This window comes from Gallus gallus, chromosome 9 (assembly GCF_016699485.2).
Source record: "Gallus gallus isolate bGalGal1 chromosome 9, bGalGal1.mat.broiler.GRCg7b, whole genome shotgun sequence".
NCBI classification, from domain to species: domain Eukaryota; kingdom Metazoa; phylum Chordata; class Aves; order Galliformes; family Phasianidae; genus Gallus; species Gallus gallus.
The window spans coordinates 15,175,714-15,194,114 of record NC_052540.1 but is presented as its reverse complement, the minus strand read 5'-3'; the positions used below and the strand labels follow the sequence as shown (position 1 = coordinate 15,194,114).

The following is an 18,401-nucleotide window of genomic DNA, read 5'->3' as shown; positions in this document are numbered from 1 at the left end:
GATTTACACCCAACGTGAATCTTTGCTACTCAGTCTAAACCAATCATTCCACAGACAGATCTTCAACCTTTTCCCAAGACAAGCTGTCAAGCAGGTCACCATCGTGAACTCAGATTTGCAGCTCAGAAAGCACTTCTTGCCAGTAGACAGAAGTTACCAAGGGAGTCTGTGCTTAGCTCTATCAAACACCCTCTTAGCAGCTATGTTTCCAAAGTGTCAAAGGCAAAAGGACAATTTCTGGCATTCCCGTCACAATCTGTTGTTATCACTATTCCAACTCCCATTCAGGACATTAACTCTATCAGGAAATCAACAGTCTTTGAACTGGAAGAGAAGGGAAGTGGCACCCAGAAGCTTTCAAGATGGATTACAATCATCTGGGGGGTGTAGGATGTCACCCTGCTCCTGAAATGAAGGTTCGGAGTGGGAAGGGACCTGCCTCTCTCCTAGGTCAATCTTTTGTGATATCTCTGCTGAACACAGAAATCCAAGGCTGAATGAATGGTCCTGGGCATTCAAAGAGACCTTGGAATGTAGTGCTAGGCCAAACACATACAAATTACCCCACTGAGCAGCCTTGACATTTCAGCTTCTTTGAGAATAGAAGGCAGCTGCTGAGATTTCACTCTTAGCCATCCAATTTTTTGTTTATGTTTGGAAACATTTCCAAAACATTTCCATCTGCACCCTGTTTTACACTTCCAGTAACCAAGGTAATAGTCAACAATAAGGAAGTACCATAGTCAGTTGCACTGTAAGAAGACATTCTTCCTGTTCAGTCGGGTTCTTAAAACCCATGTACTGCAACAAATTAGAAGTTAAAACAATAGCCCAGCGATTCCAAGGGATCCTGTCATTTTGAAAAGTTGATAACAAACATATACAGTAATAGTATTTTTGCTGCCTGCAAGCAACAGAACATAAGACTGAAGTGAAATGTGTGGGAACTTATTCCTAGCCATTTGTACCCTTCATGTACCCTCACATATCTTTGGATTCCTATCTGCTGAATTTGCTGGAATATCCTGTTTTCTCTAGCTCTGTCTTGTCATCATTTATGGTTCTACTTTAACGACTTTCCTGGTCCCTGAGGTCCACTTTAGAGAAAATAAATCTTAGAGAAAGTACTTTTAAATTGGGAATTTCTGATCCTCCCCTCACTACCCAACTCAAATGAGTTCTCAACTTTTGTGGGGTTTTTCTTCAATGTAGAGTTGGGTACTATCATTTTTAAGTCAGTATCTAAACTAGGGATGTCTGTCGATGCAGGAAATCTCTAAATCCTTGGGGAATTGTCCCAGGTCCTGAATTTATGAACTGAAATGAGTCAAAAGGTGATTTTGCCCACAGCATCTCTCTTCACTGTAGGAAAATACATTCACTTTAAAGGGTAATTCTACTTTGTATTTGTATGTCCAATTGTACATTCTGCAGCCACGATCTTCATTAGATTAGCCCTTTACAGATAACCTACCTTTCATATTGCTTTAATCCCACATCCTTTTCCTCTATGAATTTATGTACTGTCTCTATTTGATATCTCTGTTTTCCAAATACAAGGCTTTTGGAATACAGGTGGAATTTTTATAAAATTTCTGTATTAGATACAAAAATCCAGTGCAACAGATATGAATTACCAATAACTAATTCTGCCCAAGTTTTGTGGGGGAAAAGAAAATCAAAACAAAAAACCCACAATCTTCCCACAAGTAGCTCTCACACAGATGCAAGAAATGCTTTAACAAATTACGTTCCAGCAATCAATGCTCAAACCAAATCCAAACAGTCTTGTTCTGCATCCCAGTGTTTTATTATTTTAGTGCACTTGTTCGGGAATTAGGCTTACTCAGTTACCCTTTCAACCATCATCTGCTCTATTTCCAGTCAAGCTAAGGGGAGCACGACACTGTTTAGTTGTCTCATTGATTTCAAAAGAGATGAAATTGGTAGGGGAAGGGTGACGCAATTCAACCCTCTGATTCCATTCAACTCTGGCCTTGGAAATTGGAAGTGATGTGTGTTTCTGCAGACGCAGCCCTGTGTTATTTTAAAATAAGAGGTAAAATACACTGTACATGCTGCAATTCCACCAGCAGTGGATGGGACCGCACTGTGGGACACAACATTGATCTGGATTTGGTAGAGATCTGACTGTATTTTGCATATTTCAAAGAATCTGCAACCACAAGTTCCTGATGGGAAAAAAAGAAAAAGAAAAATGTACCTGTTTCTAATCACTGCAATCAGTCTTTTCCACTTTTCTACTGACACAACTTAGATCCTTAACAAAAAAGCACCAGACTAATCAGCAAGTCACAGCAGAGCTGAGCTAATTATGTACAGTACCGAAGGAAAAACCAACCAAATACTACGCACAATCCTATTCCTCGTACATCTTCTTTATTTTTCCCACATATGACTCCTGCTATAAATTTAAGGAAATTGCAGTTTATGGTCATTTTATATCTGACTCGTGTAGTGACGTGGGTTTTCTGTCGTTTTCTCTCTAGACCATGTCTGGTATCTATTCATCTTATACACTTACCTTACAGAGAAGAAAGCATACTAATTCATAACATAACTTTTGATTCAATATTAGTCCATTCTTCAGCGTTTATCTTAAGCAAATCAGCCCACAAGGCTCTAATTACAAATTCTTCCTAGAGCCTGTGCTGCAGGAACCAAATGGCTTAGCTGAAAGGTTCTGCACCAAGTGCCGCTGCAGCAAATTTCATCTTACAGCTCTCAAACTGAATAGAAGAGGGATTATTCACAACTTATTATTTAAAGTGCACACAATTCTGCAAAACAAAACCAACTTGGTCCTCACATGTTTGTAATCTGTCTTGGGAAAGAACAAGGATGGAAGGAAAGGAAAAGCAAGTGTTCACCTGAGATGGCAGAGAACATCTTGGAGCTACCAGGGCTCTACAAGCTTATTTCAGTGCAAGACACTGGAGCTCACGCAGTAGGGATGTCTTAAAGGTGTCCACGAGGTCCATGGAAAGCAAGCTTTTTCTTTAGGCTTGCAGTAAACAAAGGATAACTTTATCATCACATATGGAAAATACTCCTTGAACAGAAATGTGAGTCCACAGTCCCCTTAGATCTGTTTCTGAAAACTGCAGCCCACAGTGGACTCTCACACATCTGCTAAAGACAAAGGTCATGCTGCACTTTACCCAGATTTGGGTCACCTCTCCTCTTTGCTCAGATCCCATTTTCATGATACTTCAAGAAACACAGTGTCTTTGAGGATTTCATTGCATTCCCCTTAGGTATATTTGATTTAAACTCACCAACAGGATGAATGAATTTAAAGGGAAGGGAAAAAACAGGGAGCAGCATACTGCAGAAATCTCATTTGCTTAGATCCTTAAGTAAAAACATGAATTCAGTGAACGTATCTGTACCTGACTTTGCTACAAAATACAGAAAACCAATGTCACTAAGGAAAAAAGAAGCCAGACAAACAACCTGCAAAATATATTTCTATTCTGCAGTACAATCATTCCTCCCACAGTAAGATTTAGATTACTTAAAACTTGAATTACTCTCTGAAAGATGGTAAGGATACAGAATGAAAGAAAGGCGAGGACCACATTAGTCATCAATAAGCACACAAAAAGATGTACCAAGATGCTGCCAGCATTTCTTTGAAATCAGCACTGGAAGATGTGCACGTGGGTGAGACAACCCCTCCGAAATGGACCCAATAATTTCAGGTAACTCCTTCCCTGTCATGGCCTGAAATTTCAATAGATGGAATTTGGAATTGCCTGCCTTTAAATTTGTCAAATTTCACCTCTCTTTCTACTAGTTAGAAGCTTTCAAGCACAAAACAACTGCATCACGTTGTGTATGTTACCAGAAATACATCGAATGACACCTGCAGATAATTCCCAGAAGTTTGGCAAGCGTATGGAACTTGCCTGGTTCCACTGCGACACTCAGGTCACACGGCACGCTCTTACATGATAAGATCAGAGCAAATCTTCAAACATCTGCACCCCAGAGGAAAGCACTCAGGCTTGAAAGCTGTACATTTGCTTTCTGTGGACGCTCCACAGCCGTTGTTCAAACTGAGAGCTGCTCCTGGCTGCAGTCATTCACTAGAATACGTGCAGAAAGGATCACAAAGGAGCATTGACTGAAATGAACTTGCTTAAAACCTCAGGCTATCCTGAAACAACTCTACGAATGCTGCAGAAACTTGCTGCCGTCCAGATCCATCTCCTACTCCAAGATTATGCTGAGTCATCTAAATGGAGTACAGCTCGTTCATATTTCTAAAGCTGTTACATAAATAACCCTATTTTCATTCCTTATTGGAGCTGATCTCTTAAAATATACACTCACAAGTGCAAACAGCAAGCATACCTCCCTACTCCTATCATTAAACAATAACGAGGAGCACGACAGTTAATCAAAAGCAGACTTCAATATAAAATCCTCTCAAAACCAGATTGGCCCACTTATGACATATATCCCTGTAAAGTTTCCAACTGCTGCAATATCTTACTATGAGCTCCATTAAAAATAAAGCTCTTCCCACAGTCATTCCATGCTTCCTTTGCTACTGGGTAGTTCTTTATGACAGACTTATGGATTACTTTTGCAAAAAATATTCATCTTTTACTGAGTACGAAGCATAGGGAAGTCCTCCATCCAGTGACCAGAACAGATAACTGGTATACTGAAAAGTTTTAAAACTAAGAAAAGGTGCAACAATAGACCCACATCTCTCTGCTTCAGGGCAAAGAAACTGCCACAATATTGAATAAATGAGCAACGAATGTTTGAGGACAATTTCATTCTTCCAAATTATCTGAAACGCATTCATTTTGGGGCTTGATAGGACAAGTGTGAGTAAAGTCCTTTGCTTGCATTTATTTTGGGTCATTTGGGGCATTTTCTGCATCGGGTACTGCATTCTCCTTCAATTTCTGGCGATCTCCTGACATCATGAGGATGCCAGATATGTGGTTTGTTCATGCTGGCTCTCTTTTTTTTTTTTTTTTTTTTTTTAAAGTGTTTAACATATGGGCAAAAAAGATGGAAAAAATAATAATTTCTTGTAACCAGGTTTACGTTTGGAATAAAAGCTCTGTTAACTCTTAACACAACTTTGTCCTCATGAGACATGACGGCTTGCCAGCCCTGGATGAGCTCTTAACCTCTAAAACAACTCTTTGTCATAATAATTGCAGCTAGTATAGCAACTTTGAAAGCCAGAAATCCTCCAAAATGCATCAAGAAGCTCCAGTATGCACAAGATTAAGATTCCCAGAAGAGCTCTCCTTAACATAAGGGCTGCGAACAGAATGAGCTTTGTAAGTAAGTGAACCCAAAGGACCTCCAGCACTGGTTTTGAACCATTCAAGATCCTCCACAGAGGGCTCTTAATCACACCTGATGATTTGTGGGAAGTGGTATGTGGGGCTGAACAAAGGGCCTTTGGGCTGGGACAGCCACTGTTGAGGGCATGCACTTGTCTGCTCTTAAATTTCCTTACCTGCCTCTTGGATTTACTCATCTGAGGCTCACCTGGAGTAAAGGGGAATGTGCACAATGCTCCTGGGAAGGAAACAAACTTTCACTGAATCGCAGATTCATTGAGGTTGGAAAGATCACTAACATCATCTAGTCCATACATCAACCAACCATCACCACCATAGCACTAAGCCATGTCACTCAGAGCAGGTTTCCTGCTCCATAAATTTTGGATACAAGCCACTCAAACCTTCACTTTTACTCTCAGAAAGTCAGCTATGCCCTGTCCCTGACTTCTCCTGGGTTTCTTCAGGTCTCTTCAAAAAGGAAGTACAATCTTTGACTGCATCCTCCGTCCTCTCAGGATAAGCACATCAGAGATGACCTTTGAAATAACAAGGCCAAAGAAGACGTGGGTGGGTGTTCTCTCTTTTTTTTATCCCGTTTTCTTTTTCCCTTGGTTTGATTCCATGAGCAGTGCTTGTTCCAAAGAGGTTCCAAAGATGAAGGCATGTGTGGCAGCACAGCTGCCAAACAACTCAGCCTCACAGGGGGATTTTTTTGCGATCAAGAACACATGGCCAATAGCCCAAACATGTCTAGAAGCCCCTTGGCTTACAAGTGGAGATGATCCCTAATGCACTGGCACCAAGTCCCAGGCGTGAGCAACACAGTCTCTGGGAAGGAAGAATTTCTGCCTGTACAGCTATTTCCCCTGGACACGTTCTCCAAGGGATGAGATAAGGATGGATAAGGGAAAAATGCAGATGTATGCATCACGAATGAGCTCGATGAATGTTTTCATGCAGCACCTAAAACCCATGTGTGTGTGATTGGTAAGAGTCTCAGATGTCAGAGTTTCAATGTCCTTGTTCTGAGTGACTGCAGGATCACTAACATAGTCATAGATCTGCAGATAATCCACATGATAAAACGCAAAGAGGGAGAACACAGTTAAGTTTAGGATCTCTCAAGGAGACTGTTTAAACTTTCAGTGAAATAGAAGAGCAATTTTTCCTTAACCTGGCCTCAAAACTGATATCATACAATACAATTAAGAATAATTTTATTAGCTTCAAATTTTCTTTCAACTGTTTTTTTTTGTTGTTTATTTTTTCATTTGTTTTAGTCAGCTCTATAGACTTGTAATACTATTCTGCAACAGGGTCCAAACGACATGAATATTCATTGGCCACGTTACACAGAATGAAAGCAACCAAAACCAGAGAAGCATGTCTGATGTCATCATATCATGATCACTAATAACAACAAGTAAAACTAAACACATTAAAAAGTCACTTTATCTTCTTCATTATTTGTAGATGTGTTAATCAAACCATGCACTATTTCTAAACCAAGCCTGTTACTGGATCTCATCAAACTAAATGAGCAGAATTGGATGGCAATGTAAGCTTACACGAGTGAAGTTCCTTTAGTCGGAATCATCAAGACTTGGCTTCTGAAGCTTTACTTTCTGTTCTGCTGGCTTATGGCATAGTAAAAGCACAAATAAGGCAGAACAGAAAACTTAAAAGGCAATGAGAAGAAGAGCACAACTTATAAGGCACACTCTGCTCATCTGACTATTCTCAGCATCCCATAAGCAAACACTGAGAAGCAACGCAGCCAGTGACCTTCAAAAACAAGGCTCCTTTAATCGGGGACTATGTATTCCAGGTCAAAGTTTTACTAGGCTTCAGTAAAGTAGGCTTCTCCTTCTGCAGGAGAGGGACGTGAGCTATTCTGCTGTAAGCCCAAGAATGACAGGAGACAGCTGAGAGCTGCTCAAATGAAATTACAGCTTCGATTATGCAAAACACTGTGGTTTCTGCATTTCCTGACATCAACACTTCTGCAGACTGCAGCTTGAAGGGATCTGCTCTACAATTTCTGAAAACAGGCAGTTAAAACAATAGGAGAAAACCAGTTTAACATTTACTCATATTTGGTAAAGAATACTTCATGACAAATCACATATATGAGTGTGTCAGCTGCTGAATATAAACACTGAGCAGTATTTTGTAAAATATATCTCATACCGTCAGGGAGTTGTTTACAGGACAAAGCATCATCAAGATCTTTGGCAGTTGATGGGTCGATGGTGAAAATGCATTCTTTCCTATCCAAGAAAAAAAAAATAAAAGGAAAATTTATCTTCCAGTCATGGAGAAGGCATCAAAACACACAGACCAGAGACATCCAGACAACAATAACGATGTTTTCAGAAGACTCAGACTGCTGAAACACCTTCAAACTAATCTGAAAGCCTAGATCTAATCTACAGTGAGGTTTTGGAGAAGTGATACTCCTTGATGTTGTGGGTTTTTTTGTTGTTGATTCTCATTTTTATTTTTGGTAGAACTGTTTGCTTTTAACAGCTCCTCATCTCATTACTGATTTTTCTCCACAAAAAGTAAACAACTGATCCCATCAAGTTCTCCCTAAAGAAACAAGCAAGAAGTCTTCGTGCCTTGCAGCTGGTGGAAAAATAGATGTCTCCCCAGTTGCAAAGCTAAATTAAAGACAAATAACCCACATCACCAGGCATAAGAGCAGATATTGGGACATCTGTAATTCCACGAGCACCACTAGCATGGAGCAAGTGACACACTTACAAAGTGACCTGCACAGTGAGAGCGTGTAAAGACACTCAAGGGTTGCAGTACTTTATAACACCTATGCTGCATGTCATATCTCATTGCAGAAAGTCATGGATCGTGGTGGCGACTCCCTTCTGGAGAGGTACAATGAGAACACGTCTGTTTCTCTGATTGCATGGCCACCAACAGACTTGTAGTGTAGGAGAGGTGGGAGGAAAAACCACAGCAAACTTTTAAAGGAGCAAATGTCACAAGGAATTATCAGGTCTTCGTCTCTGTGCATGGCTGCTCGCACAGTGAGAGCAACGTCTCTATCTCTGCAGCTCTGTCACTTCGGTGCTTAACTGCCCTGGGTGGGATCTATTGGCATCAAACAGCTGGCAGTGTATATTTATGTAATTCCACCAGGGAAACTAAACAGAGATTTTCAAAGACATAAAAATCACTAAAGCACTTCACTCCCTTCTGAGACTTTGAACATCTTTCAGAATACGCTCGCTTTCAGAATGAGCAGCAAAGCTGCCTTAATCCCCAGATGCACGTTACTTTCTGATCCTTCTCATGCATCCAAACAAATTAGAGATCGTGATGCAGAAAGATATAAAATCTTTTCAACTACACTGGGACTTTGATCTGTTGTTGCCAAGCTATCCAGCAGTGGAAATCAACTAATTTTTAAAGGCTTGCAAGCATCCTTGCTTCTGTAAAGATATCATAGAATCATTGAACCGTTTGAGATGGAAGGGACCCTCAGAGGCCATCTGGCCCAACTCCCTGCACTGAACAGGGACACCTACAGCTCCATCAGTGCTCAGAGCCCCATCCAGCCTGACCTTGGCTGTCTCCAGGGATGGGGCACCACCACCTCTGTGCAACCTGTGCCAGTGCCTTGCCGCCCTTAGTGCAAAAACCTTCTTCATCTACAGCTCCCCTCTTTTAGTTTCAAACCGTTTCCCTTTGCCCTATCACAGCAGGCCCTACTATAGACAGCACTGAGCAGAAACTAATGGCTTGCTTTACACTGACAAGCGACGAAGAAAAAGGTTAAAGAACTTCTTCAAAGAGCGTAGGTTCCTGTGTCAGTGGAACAGATAGCTTATCCCAGATGTTCGGGCGTGTAACCACAAGCGTCTGCCACCCATTGCGAATTGCAGCTCCAGGCAGTTTAAAGATTAGCAGATTGGTTTCAACAAAGCGCATATTTGCAGTCTGCCCTGGAAAGAAGTGAGCATAAATCTGCGGGTGCCAAATTCTGAACGCATTCATACAATGGTAGCAAGGAACGGGCTGCTGAGCTGAGCTGTGTTTGGCCAAGGAAGTCTGCTGCAGGGGTTGGCGGTGGCTCGCTCACAATGCATCAAGTGGGCTGGGGGGCACCTGGCCCCCCACAAAGCACCCAGGGCATGGTTTGCTGTGTTTGGGACACGCTGGCCCTGCTCCCAGCTGCACAGCACACAGGCACAGCCACAGCTCTCAGCCCGAGATACTTAAGCTTACAGATGCAGAGTAGAAGTGGGATCCAGACAAATCCTGATGTAGCATTTCTCACCAGCACTTCTGCTCACAGCACAGCTGGGATACGCTTTAGCACCAGGCACAATTCCCTTCCTCCTTTAAAACTGCTCATGGGACTTGAACTTGTAGCTTGTCACAGGCAGTTTGTTCTGGGCACAGACTGCAAAGGTGAGGTAAGAAAGTCACTGAGCAAGTAACACAGGGAATGATACTCCTTGGCATGAGGACTGCAGAAATACTGCAGAGCCGATGTCCAGGTAGTGGGACAAGTGAAGCTGATTTGCAAACAGAGCTCAAAATTCACAGCAGTGAGATAATTCTGGCACAAAGCAGTACACCTGACCGAAGTCTTTTAAGTGAAGTCTGCTTACCAGTAATTGCATTATTAAGTGTGATGAGTTATATTTCTGGTTTTCAGTTTTTATGGCTGGAGAGGTTTCAGATGGCTATAGGAACTGGCATGTGGGAAAGAAAACAATCTGCCGAGTGATGGGAGTGCAGCGCTGGGCACGGGTGCAGCAGCCCTGCATGTGCTCCTCCCAGAGGAAGGCATATAGTCTGCTATCGGCTCTTTCTTTTCCTGCAGCCCTACCAGTATCGCCTGTTATCTCCAGCAGCTTCAGACCCACCTCTGGTCCCAGGGCACGTGAGGCTGGGAGGAAAGGCTGGGTGTGGGCAGTGCAAATCATACAAAGTTTTAGGTTGGAGGGGACCTTGAAGATCAAGCAGTTCCAAGCCCTTGCTGTGGGCAGCACCGCCAACCACCAGCTCAGGCTGCCCAAGAATCCCATCCAACCTGGCCTTGAACGCCTCCAGGGATGTCCCTGCACCGCAAAATGTCCCCCTCCTTTGGCACCTGTTGCAGCACAGAGCACCCTGGAGCCATGGTGGTGGAGAAATAACATTGCTCCCAGCTATACGGCCCTGTGAAGGGGAAGAGCCATTCAAATTCCTCCAGTGGCCACGTCTGGCTGTACAATACCCCCGAAGGCTGCAGCCCAAAGATCAGACCACGTTTCTGAGCGTAACCAATAACAAACCCAACCTGCCGTGGTTGTGTGACCAAACCTCAAGGCAACAGAACTTTTCATGCACCTGCTAACAAAGACGTTGCTTAAGCACAAGCAAATATCACGGCTGCATGCATGCACATTTGCATTGACCACAGGTAAACATGAATTGGCAGCAGTCCCCGGCTCCTGGAGGGCTGCCAAGGTGACCGTGTGGATTAAGAAGTCTCATTGTTCCTCCCACCCCCTTCTTTGAAAGCCCTGAAGGAGCCATCTCTCATTGTCATTGCACCTAATAAAAATCTGTTTTACTCATTTCAAATTGTCAAAACATACTTGGTAAAAGTAATGAGATGTTCCAAGTGCTCTCGTTCCAACATACACACAACTTGGTTAGTTAGAGGAAACTGGTTGAGGAGATAGAGACACACACAGAGTGAAGAGATTTTCCTGCCTTTGCGCTGAAAAGGGCTTGAGATAAAAATGTGTCGTTGAGAACCCCCCCGGCCTCCATGCGTTGATTGAATACAAACACTCCAAGGTGGAAACTTCCACTTTTTATGGGAGATGCTGGGTCCAAAACATATGTATAACGCAGGCCTGCAGAGGTGGACTTGCTCTGGCACGGAGTTTCTGCCAATGGAAGGAAAAATTAAATCCTTTCCCCCTCCTCCTCATGGCCAGAGGTTTGTGCACTGGAACTGGGCCATGCCTACAAGAGCTTTGTAGGAGCAGGCTTGACCCGCACCCTATAAAGCCCTTTAAACACTGCTGAAGGCAAAGCTGGTGCTCTGGCTCCGTCTGCCATCTTGCGTATCAACCATCTGGGGGAAAAATCTGCAGAACAGAGCACTTCATTTATTGAACAGTAACGACAGCATGCACATAGACAGGCTGGAATATCAATCCTAATTTAAGGTTAGCTAATTAAGTGCAGTTTCTCTTTGTACAGCTGAAGGAAGACTAATTAAAGCAGACAAGCATATCTGCAGAGCAGTTAGTCTTTTTACCTTTAAAAGGACCTAAAATAAATGGCTATTGCAGGAGCAGAGGTAAGATAAACAGCCTGTTAGTGAGCCAGAATTACCATCATCATAATTAAAACGTTCACAGATCATGGGGCTGCAAGAGCAGTTTGTTTTTCTGCGTGTAAGTACGTACATCTGTGCAAAGGTATTCACAAAAATTAGCGGAGAGAACAGCATACAGCTGGTGCTGCAGAGCTGGGTGCACCAACATCAGCTTTTCGTCAGCTACAAGAGTGCAAATTCAACACACTGGTTGAAGTTAGACATAAAATACAAGCACCCATGACACAAGAAGATGAGCTGGCACTGCTGCCCAGAGAAGCTGTGGATGCCCCATCCCTGGAGGTGCTCAAGGCCAGGCTGGGTGGGACCCTGGGCAGCCTGAGCTGGTGAGGGGCTGCCCTGCCATGGCATGGGTTTGGGACTGGATGAACCTGAAGATCCCCTCCAATCTAAGCCACTCTATAATACTATAACAATCCCAGTGGTCGGTGCTCCAGCACTCAAGTGGAAGTCTACCTGGACCATGATGAAACATTGCATTTGCAAGCCGTGGCCTCAGGCTGCACGAGGGCCAAGGTTCCTGGCGTGGTCAGCAGTTGGACAAAGTTTGGGCATTATCAAGATGATTTCTGCAAAAGCAACCTGATGAAAAGCTTGATAGGAACCAAACCAGCCACACAAACCCTCCAGGCACAACTGGATGGCCTTCCCACCAACAGCATGCAGGCAGCAGCCCATCAGCAGAGACACAGAGCCCAGATTTCCACTGCTGTAACAAATGCAAGCAACCGTGAAATAGCAGTTTGGAGAACTGCACGTACCCAAAGCAGCACGAGAAAACCCTCGATGAAGCAAGATGTTGTCCCTACCAGACAAAGAAGCAAGCAGCCACCAGCTCTCTGGGAACCTTGGAAGGCTGAGGACGGAGGATGCAGCCTGCTGCAGCTCGAGGTGAGATGGCAATGACCATCATTTTGTTTATTGAAGTATAGGCACTGCAAGCCTGCTTTAAACTTGAATATGTCAGTGCTAAGACATTTACAGTGAGAGTGACTGCATGTCTAGACACTCGCAATGCATTTACATTCTTCCAGGGACTCTTTAGGTTGTCCTGTTCTCTTCACTTTGTGAGTGCGTACAATAGCTGCGTGGGAGGGAAAGCTCAGCATCCTGGTTTTCCCTCATTAGCTCCAGCTCAAAGCTGGCTTTTTAAAATTAAGCAGCAAAGGCACTTTAAGAATCTTTGAGCTCTTCAGGTCATTTCTAAGACCCCGCTGAGCTCTACCTTGGAAAAGTTAAACATGCATCATTTGTCAGAGCTGGAAGCAGTTGTTTTAATTTGGAAATAGGCATCCTAGAGCCGTCAGCTCACCCCAGTGAAAGCTATAAACATTTTTTCACACAGCAGTCCAATTGTTATGGCAACCACAAAAATCAATCTCACTCTTCAATCACGAGCAAACCCGACTCGACCACGCTGTCTGCACAGGTTTGCTACACAGCGCCAACAAGCATGGGACCAATTCCACCCGTGTTCATCACTCACACGGCTGTGAAGCACTCTTCAGAGAACAGTCAGTGCCTGAACATTCTAGGAGATTTCGACATCCCACTCCCAGAGACATCCATTACGTGGGGTGTCTGCCACATTTGTCACACTCGATGCTGGCAGATTTCACTCGAAACCCCAGCGGCTGCTTCCAAGATCAGCCGCTTAAAAGGCATACATTACAAAGCACGCATGCAGTCGAAGTGCCCTGACAGATCTCTGAAGGCACTCTGCCTGCACTGTAACACACCGACAGGAACACTCGACGCAGCAAAAAGCTCTTTTTGCATGGTGCATGAATTTCAAAACCAACTGAAATTATACAGTAATGGGAAGCAAAAGCTGCCTACTCCCAACGCTAACTGCACAAACCCCACAAAAACCCAGCGCGGCGTAAAATGCACCCGAAGCCCAACTTTATACATCAAACCTGCCCAGTTCCCTTTAATTTCTCTGTGTTTATGTTTGAGCTAACGTCCTGCTCTGCTTCAGAAAACAGACCTCGGTCCAGGAGAACGGCCGACAATGACTCCCGATGAATTAAACCTCTACAACAATAAACGTTTACATCTTCACCAAGGGCTGCTCCCTGGACTGCCGAAGCAGAATCAATGATTCCTTCCATACATTTACGGCCTCCAAAAGAGCACTGCAGCCTTGTAACATAACTAAACGGTTTGAAAAGCCAACGTATATATAAAAGAGATCAGAATGTCAGAGAGACCAAGCACCAGCAATACTTCCTACAAGTCATGCTGTAATTGTGCCACAAATATAATGAGGTCTCTGCACCACCACTATCCCACGCAAGAAGGTGGAGTGTAATTGAAAATGCACTTGCATTATATAAACTACTTTAATCATAGATGCGCAGAGCTAGAAATGGAAGAGACATTAGGTCATCCAACCCTCATAGGTCACAGCTACACCTGACAACACATTTGCAAGGACTTTCTCCAGTGTAGTATTAAGCATCTTTAGTGATGGAGTTTCCAATACTTTCTTTAGCACTCGAAGCTACGTTCTATTTTAGGCTGGACAGGAAAGGTCTCCCTCTTCGTTTTACCTTACTTGTCCTCATAATACCCCTTTGCATCCTCCCACCACCATGAATGATTCTCACTTCCCTTTTGGTCTACACATTTTAACCGTTAAGTACAACATCTTTCACAAACTTCCAGTTTCACTGTTAAGAAACACACACTGAATGGTTAATCCTCTCTTCCAAGGCAGTCCCTCAGCTCCCAGAATACCTCAGTTGGTCTATTCTGGATTGCCTCATCTCTTAACCACAGTGATGCCCTCATCACTTCCCACCTATATTATGTTCATTTCTGTCTTTTTAGAGAGTGAGGATCCAAGAATCAGTTGGGAACAAGGATCCATCACCCAAAACAATCAGGTCAGAGAGCACGATCTGGATACTCAACAGCTTAGAGCAAAGATCTTGAGAAAAAAAAGTGTTTTCTACTTCCTGCTTTCTTGGTTGCACGAGGGCACAGAAGTGCCCTTCTCTCCTGTAACCTCAGGCATCACGAAACTAGGGCAATGACTGTGGTGATCTGCCTTACGGGCTCCATTTCCTATTTGTATGAGAAAAGTCATCTCATAAAGGCCACAGATAAGGAAGGAAAGAGCTCTGCACAGATATGGAAGGTGGACTGAGATGAGACTCAAATGCAAACATTGGATTCTGCAAAGGTGCAAATAGATCCCCGTAGTCTTCAGAATCACAATGAAATCACAAGGAAAATGTTGTTCTCTATAATGATCAGCCACAGTGGGGATATCCCTACTGAAGTTCTGTTTTTTTTCATCCACAGCAACAGACTGACACCCCACCTGATACTAGGACTTGGATCCTTCAGCTCCTCTTTACCCAACCTGCAATGAGAGAACAGGGACAGCAAAGCACTGTGATGCCAAGGAAAGTGGCAGTATCTGGCAACACCTCACACGTATAAACACAACAGGAGAGGGCACTCTCTTCTGCTCATCACATGCAGTTAAAGCCCACCTTGTCCTCCAGTAGAACTCAGAAAGAAATGGACACGTTCCCAAACTGATTAAAGATTTAATTCCCATCTCCCTCTGTTATTCTCTCCATAAAACAGGCAGCTGGACAGGAACAAGACCGTATGTATAACAGCCTAGTTGCAAAAGTTATTACTGTTTTCCACGGCAAAACAGACTCTTAACTGAGCAGGCTCAGTTTTGATGGCGTACAATATCAGAACACAATAACCCTGTCCAACTGCACACCACTGATTCCACTGCAAGCTGCACTTCCAATGACCACACGCGCTTTCCTGTAAGGAAAAACAGCAGTGAAGTTGCCAGCACGTCTGTGTACACCAGCCACTGGTAACAGCAGCATCTGACAGCAAACACCATGCATCATCTTGCACAAAACAGTGTCACCACAATTGCTGTAGCTATAGTGTAGTAGAAAATGTTATGAAAACAGAGCGGAGGGCCTGAAGAAGCCAACTGAATGTCAGAAACAAGGAGCTGAATCACATCACTCTGACAGGAGCACTGTTTTATTCGGTTTTACTTACTCGGCTAATGGGTGAGCACGGAGCTAATGCTAGCTTTCCTCACTGATCCAAGGGCAGCAGAAGTACCCAGAGCAGGTACAGCCATCACCGCTCTTCTGGAATCCATCCTGTCAGAGAGGGACTAGATCTGACATCCTTGGACACCACTGAGTAATCCTCCGCGTGCCTTCTATCTCCCTACGGAGAGCACTGAATTAGTCACAGAGCAGCTCAGTGCCCAGTGACAGGGCAGAGATCATAATCTGGCCCTGTTTGCATCTCTGCTCCACGCCAAGATAACAGTCAGGCCTGTAGCAATGTTGCTTATACATTTGCTAAACAAGCCATTTTTCAGTTTCCATCAGAAACCAGAGCATTTTCACATATCCTATTATAGCTGAGTAAGACTTGCTCTACTTAACACCAGCTTTTTGTAGTGGAAAATCTCCAGGAAACAAGCTGTTTAATGATGTTTTATCTGACTTGCACTCATTTCAAGCTAAAGTATTCCACCTGCCTTGAAAAGGCATCTGTTTCAGAGGCCGAGTGCTCTCCTCCAGCTCCTCGCTCCGCTCAAGGCTGCCATTTTCTGTCTTTCATTTTTTTGCCATCACCTCTCATTTTATCAGCCAATAATCTTCTTGGGCAACCGTTGCAAAGAGCATGCTATCAAACCTTTACTATAAGCACTGCTAATCCCTGTTATTAGCTGCACCACACCTCAAGTGAGAATGAAATACTTGGCAGAACCACAGTGCAGGTACTGTCCCATTGCCAGTGCCTCGCTGTTACAAACAGTGCTAAGAACAGTGCTTCCCTGCACAGCAGGACAGAGCCAGCACAGCATCTCCACTCTTCCTCCTTTATCAGCCAAAGAAAGGATGCTGCATTTCTGAATGGGCAGCCAAAATTACAATTTAGCTTTTAATAACTTTGAGAGCTTTAGGTCAGTTGCAATTTAGGTCACAGCATACTGAAATACCAAGATGCAAACTTTGGCTGAAAGCTTTGTTGTACTCTCAGAGCAATTTGCCTGCAAGAGCAAAGTTCATTAACTCATTAGCTGTGCCCAAGCAGGGAAGCAAGTGAGTATTAACTGCTCCCTGCCAATGCTGTGGATCCTTGATGTCCCCAGTCTGACGCCCTCCAGGCCCCCGGGAGGCTGCTTGAAAAGGACTCATGCTTCTCAAAGGAGGAACAGAGAGTTTTGCTGTCATTCAGAGAGACCTCAGAAGAGCAAGGAGTCAATGGGAATCACATGAAGCTCAAAAGAAAAAGCAAAGTCCTGCTCCTGGGGAGGAATAACACTGCACACCAGTACAGCTGAGGGCCAACTGGTTGGAAAGCAGCTTGGCAAAACAGGGACTGGGGTCCTGGTGGGCAGCAAGTGGAACACGATCCAACAACGCCCTTGCAGCAATGGCCAGCAGCCTTTTGGGCTGTAGTAGGAAGTACTACCAGCAGGTCAAGGGATGCAATCCTTTGATTCTTCCCCTCTACCAGACGCTGGTGAGACCACAACTCAAGTGCTGTGTCTAACATTGGGCTTACCAGTGACAAGAAGATACCAACATACCAAAGCAAGTTTGCTGAAGGACTTCAATGACGATTAAGGTATTGGAGTGTGTAACCTACACGGACAGGCTGAGGGAGCTGGGACTGTTCAGCCTCAAAAGGAGAAAGCTCAGCTCAGGTGGGGACATCTTATCAATGTCAGAAAATACTGATGTGCAGAAATAAAGGTGACCGAGCCAGATTGTTCTCGAGCTATCTAGGGTTCAAATGAAAGATTAAAGAAAATGTGACTAAATGAAACAAAAGCCAGCAAAGGTGATCAAGTCCCAGAACAGGTTGTTCAGAGAGGCTGTTGAACCTCCACCTCTGGAGATATCCCAGATCAGCAGCCCTGAGTCCCTGCTCTAGTTCACCCAGAGGGGTTGGAGTCACAATCACTGGAGATCCTTTCTGATCTCAACCATCAGAGATTGTCATGAGCACAGAGCTTTTCATTTGAAGTCAATCCGTTTCTGCTCTTCAGATCACATCCATCTTGCAGATATTTCAGAGTTTCTTGCCACAGCACCCTTTCTCTGCTCAGTATTTTTAGCTCATTGTTTTGTATTTTGCCAGCTGAGAAACTGCAGTTTGTAATTTTACCTTCAGGTTCATATTTCTTCTTAAAAGTGAATACAATGTCCTGTTTATAATAATAAAATCACTAGTTGGCAGGATGACATCAAATGGAAAAAGAGAAAGCAACTGGAAAATTTAGAGCAAGCAATTTTGAGTGCCAAGTTTCACATTTGTAATAGTCCAGCAGAGGTCAACAGGCTCACTTGTTATTAGGCAAACGGTAAAGAAATAGATATCTTCAAGTTCTTCCATGTTTGACTATATAAACCATCTCCACTTGAACAGGCTCTAGCGCTTTCCAAAAGAGTGATGTTATACATTTTCCACAGTAACACCAACAATGGGAGACATGCAAAAGGCAGAACTGCTTTGCAGAGAACGGCCTTTTTTCTCTCTCCAATATTTAGGTTTTTGTTTCCCACTATGATCGGACTTTCCTGGCTTTAGTTTCTTGTCCCAGTTAAGAAGTAAAGGAAACAAAAAGATATGAATGAAATTAGAAACATTTGGAACAAGCCATAGAAATAAAT

The 18,401-nt window shown here is 43.7% G+C and overlaps 1 protein-coding gene across 6 annotated transcripts in view; it reads right to left on the bottom strand.

Annotated features, from left to right (window-relative positions):
* The window catches only part of DIS3L2 (DIS3 like 3'-5' exoribonuclease 2), a 163,924-nt gene that overhangs the window by 67,941 nt on the left and 77,582 nt on the right, over window positions 1-18,401 (bottom strand). For all 6 annotated transcript variants that reach the window (XM_046898826.1, XM_015291462.4, XM_025153427.3 and 3 more), the window contains one exon: window positions 7,533-7,612. In XM_046898826.1, coding sequence (XP_046754782.1) covers window positions 7,533-7,612 — 80 coding nt within the window. The remainder of the gene's footprint in view (window positions 1-7,532; window positions 7,613-18,401) is intronic.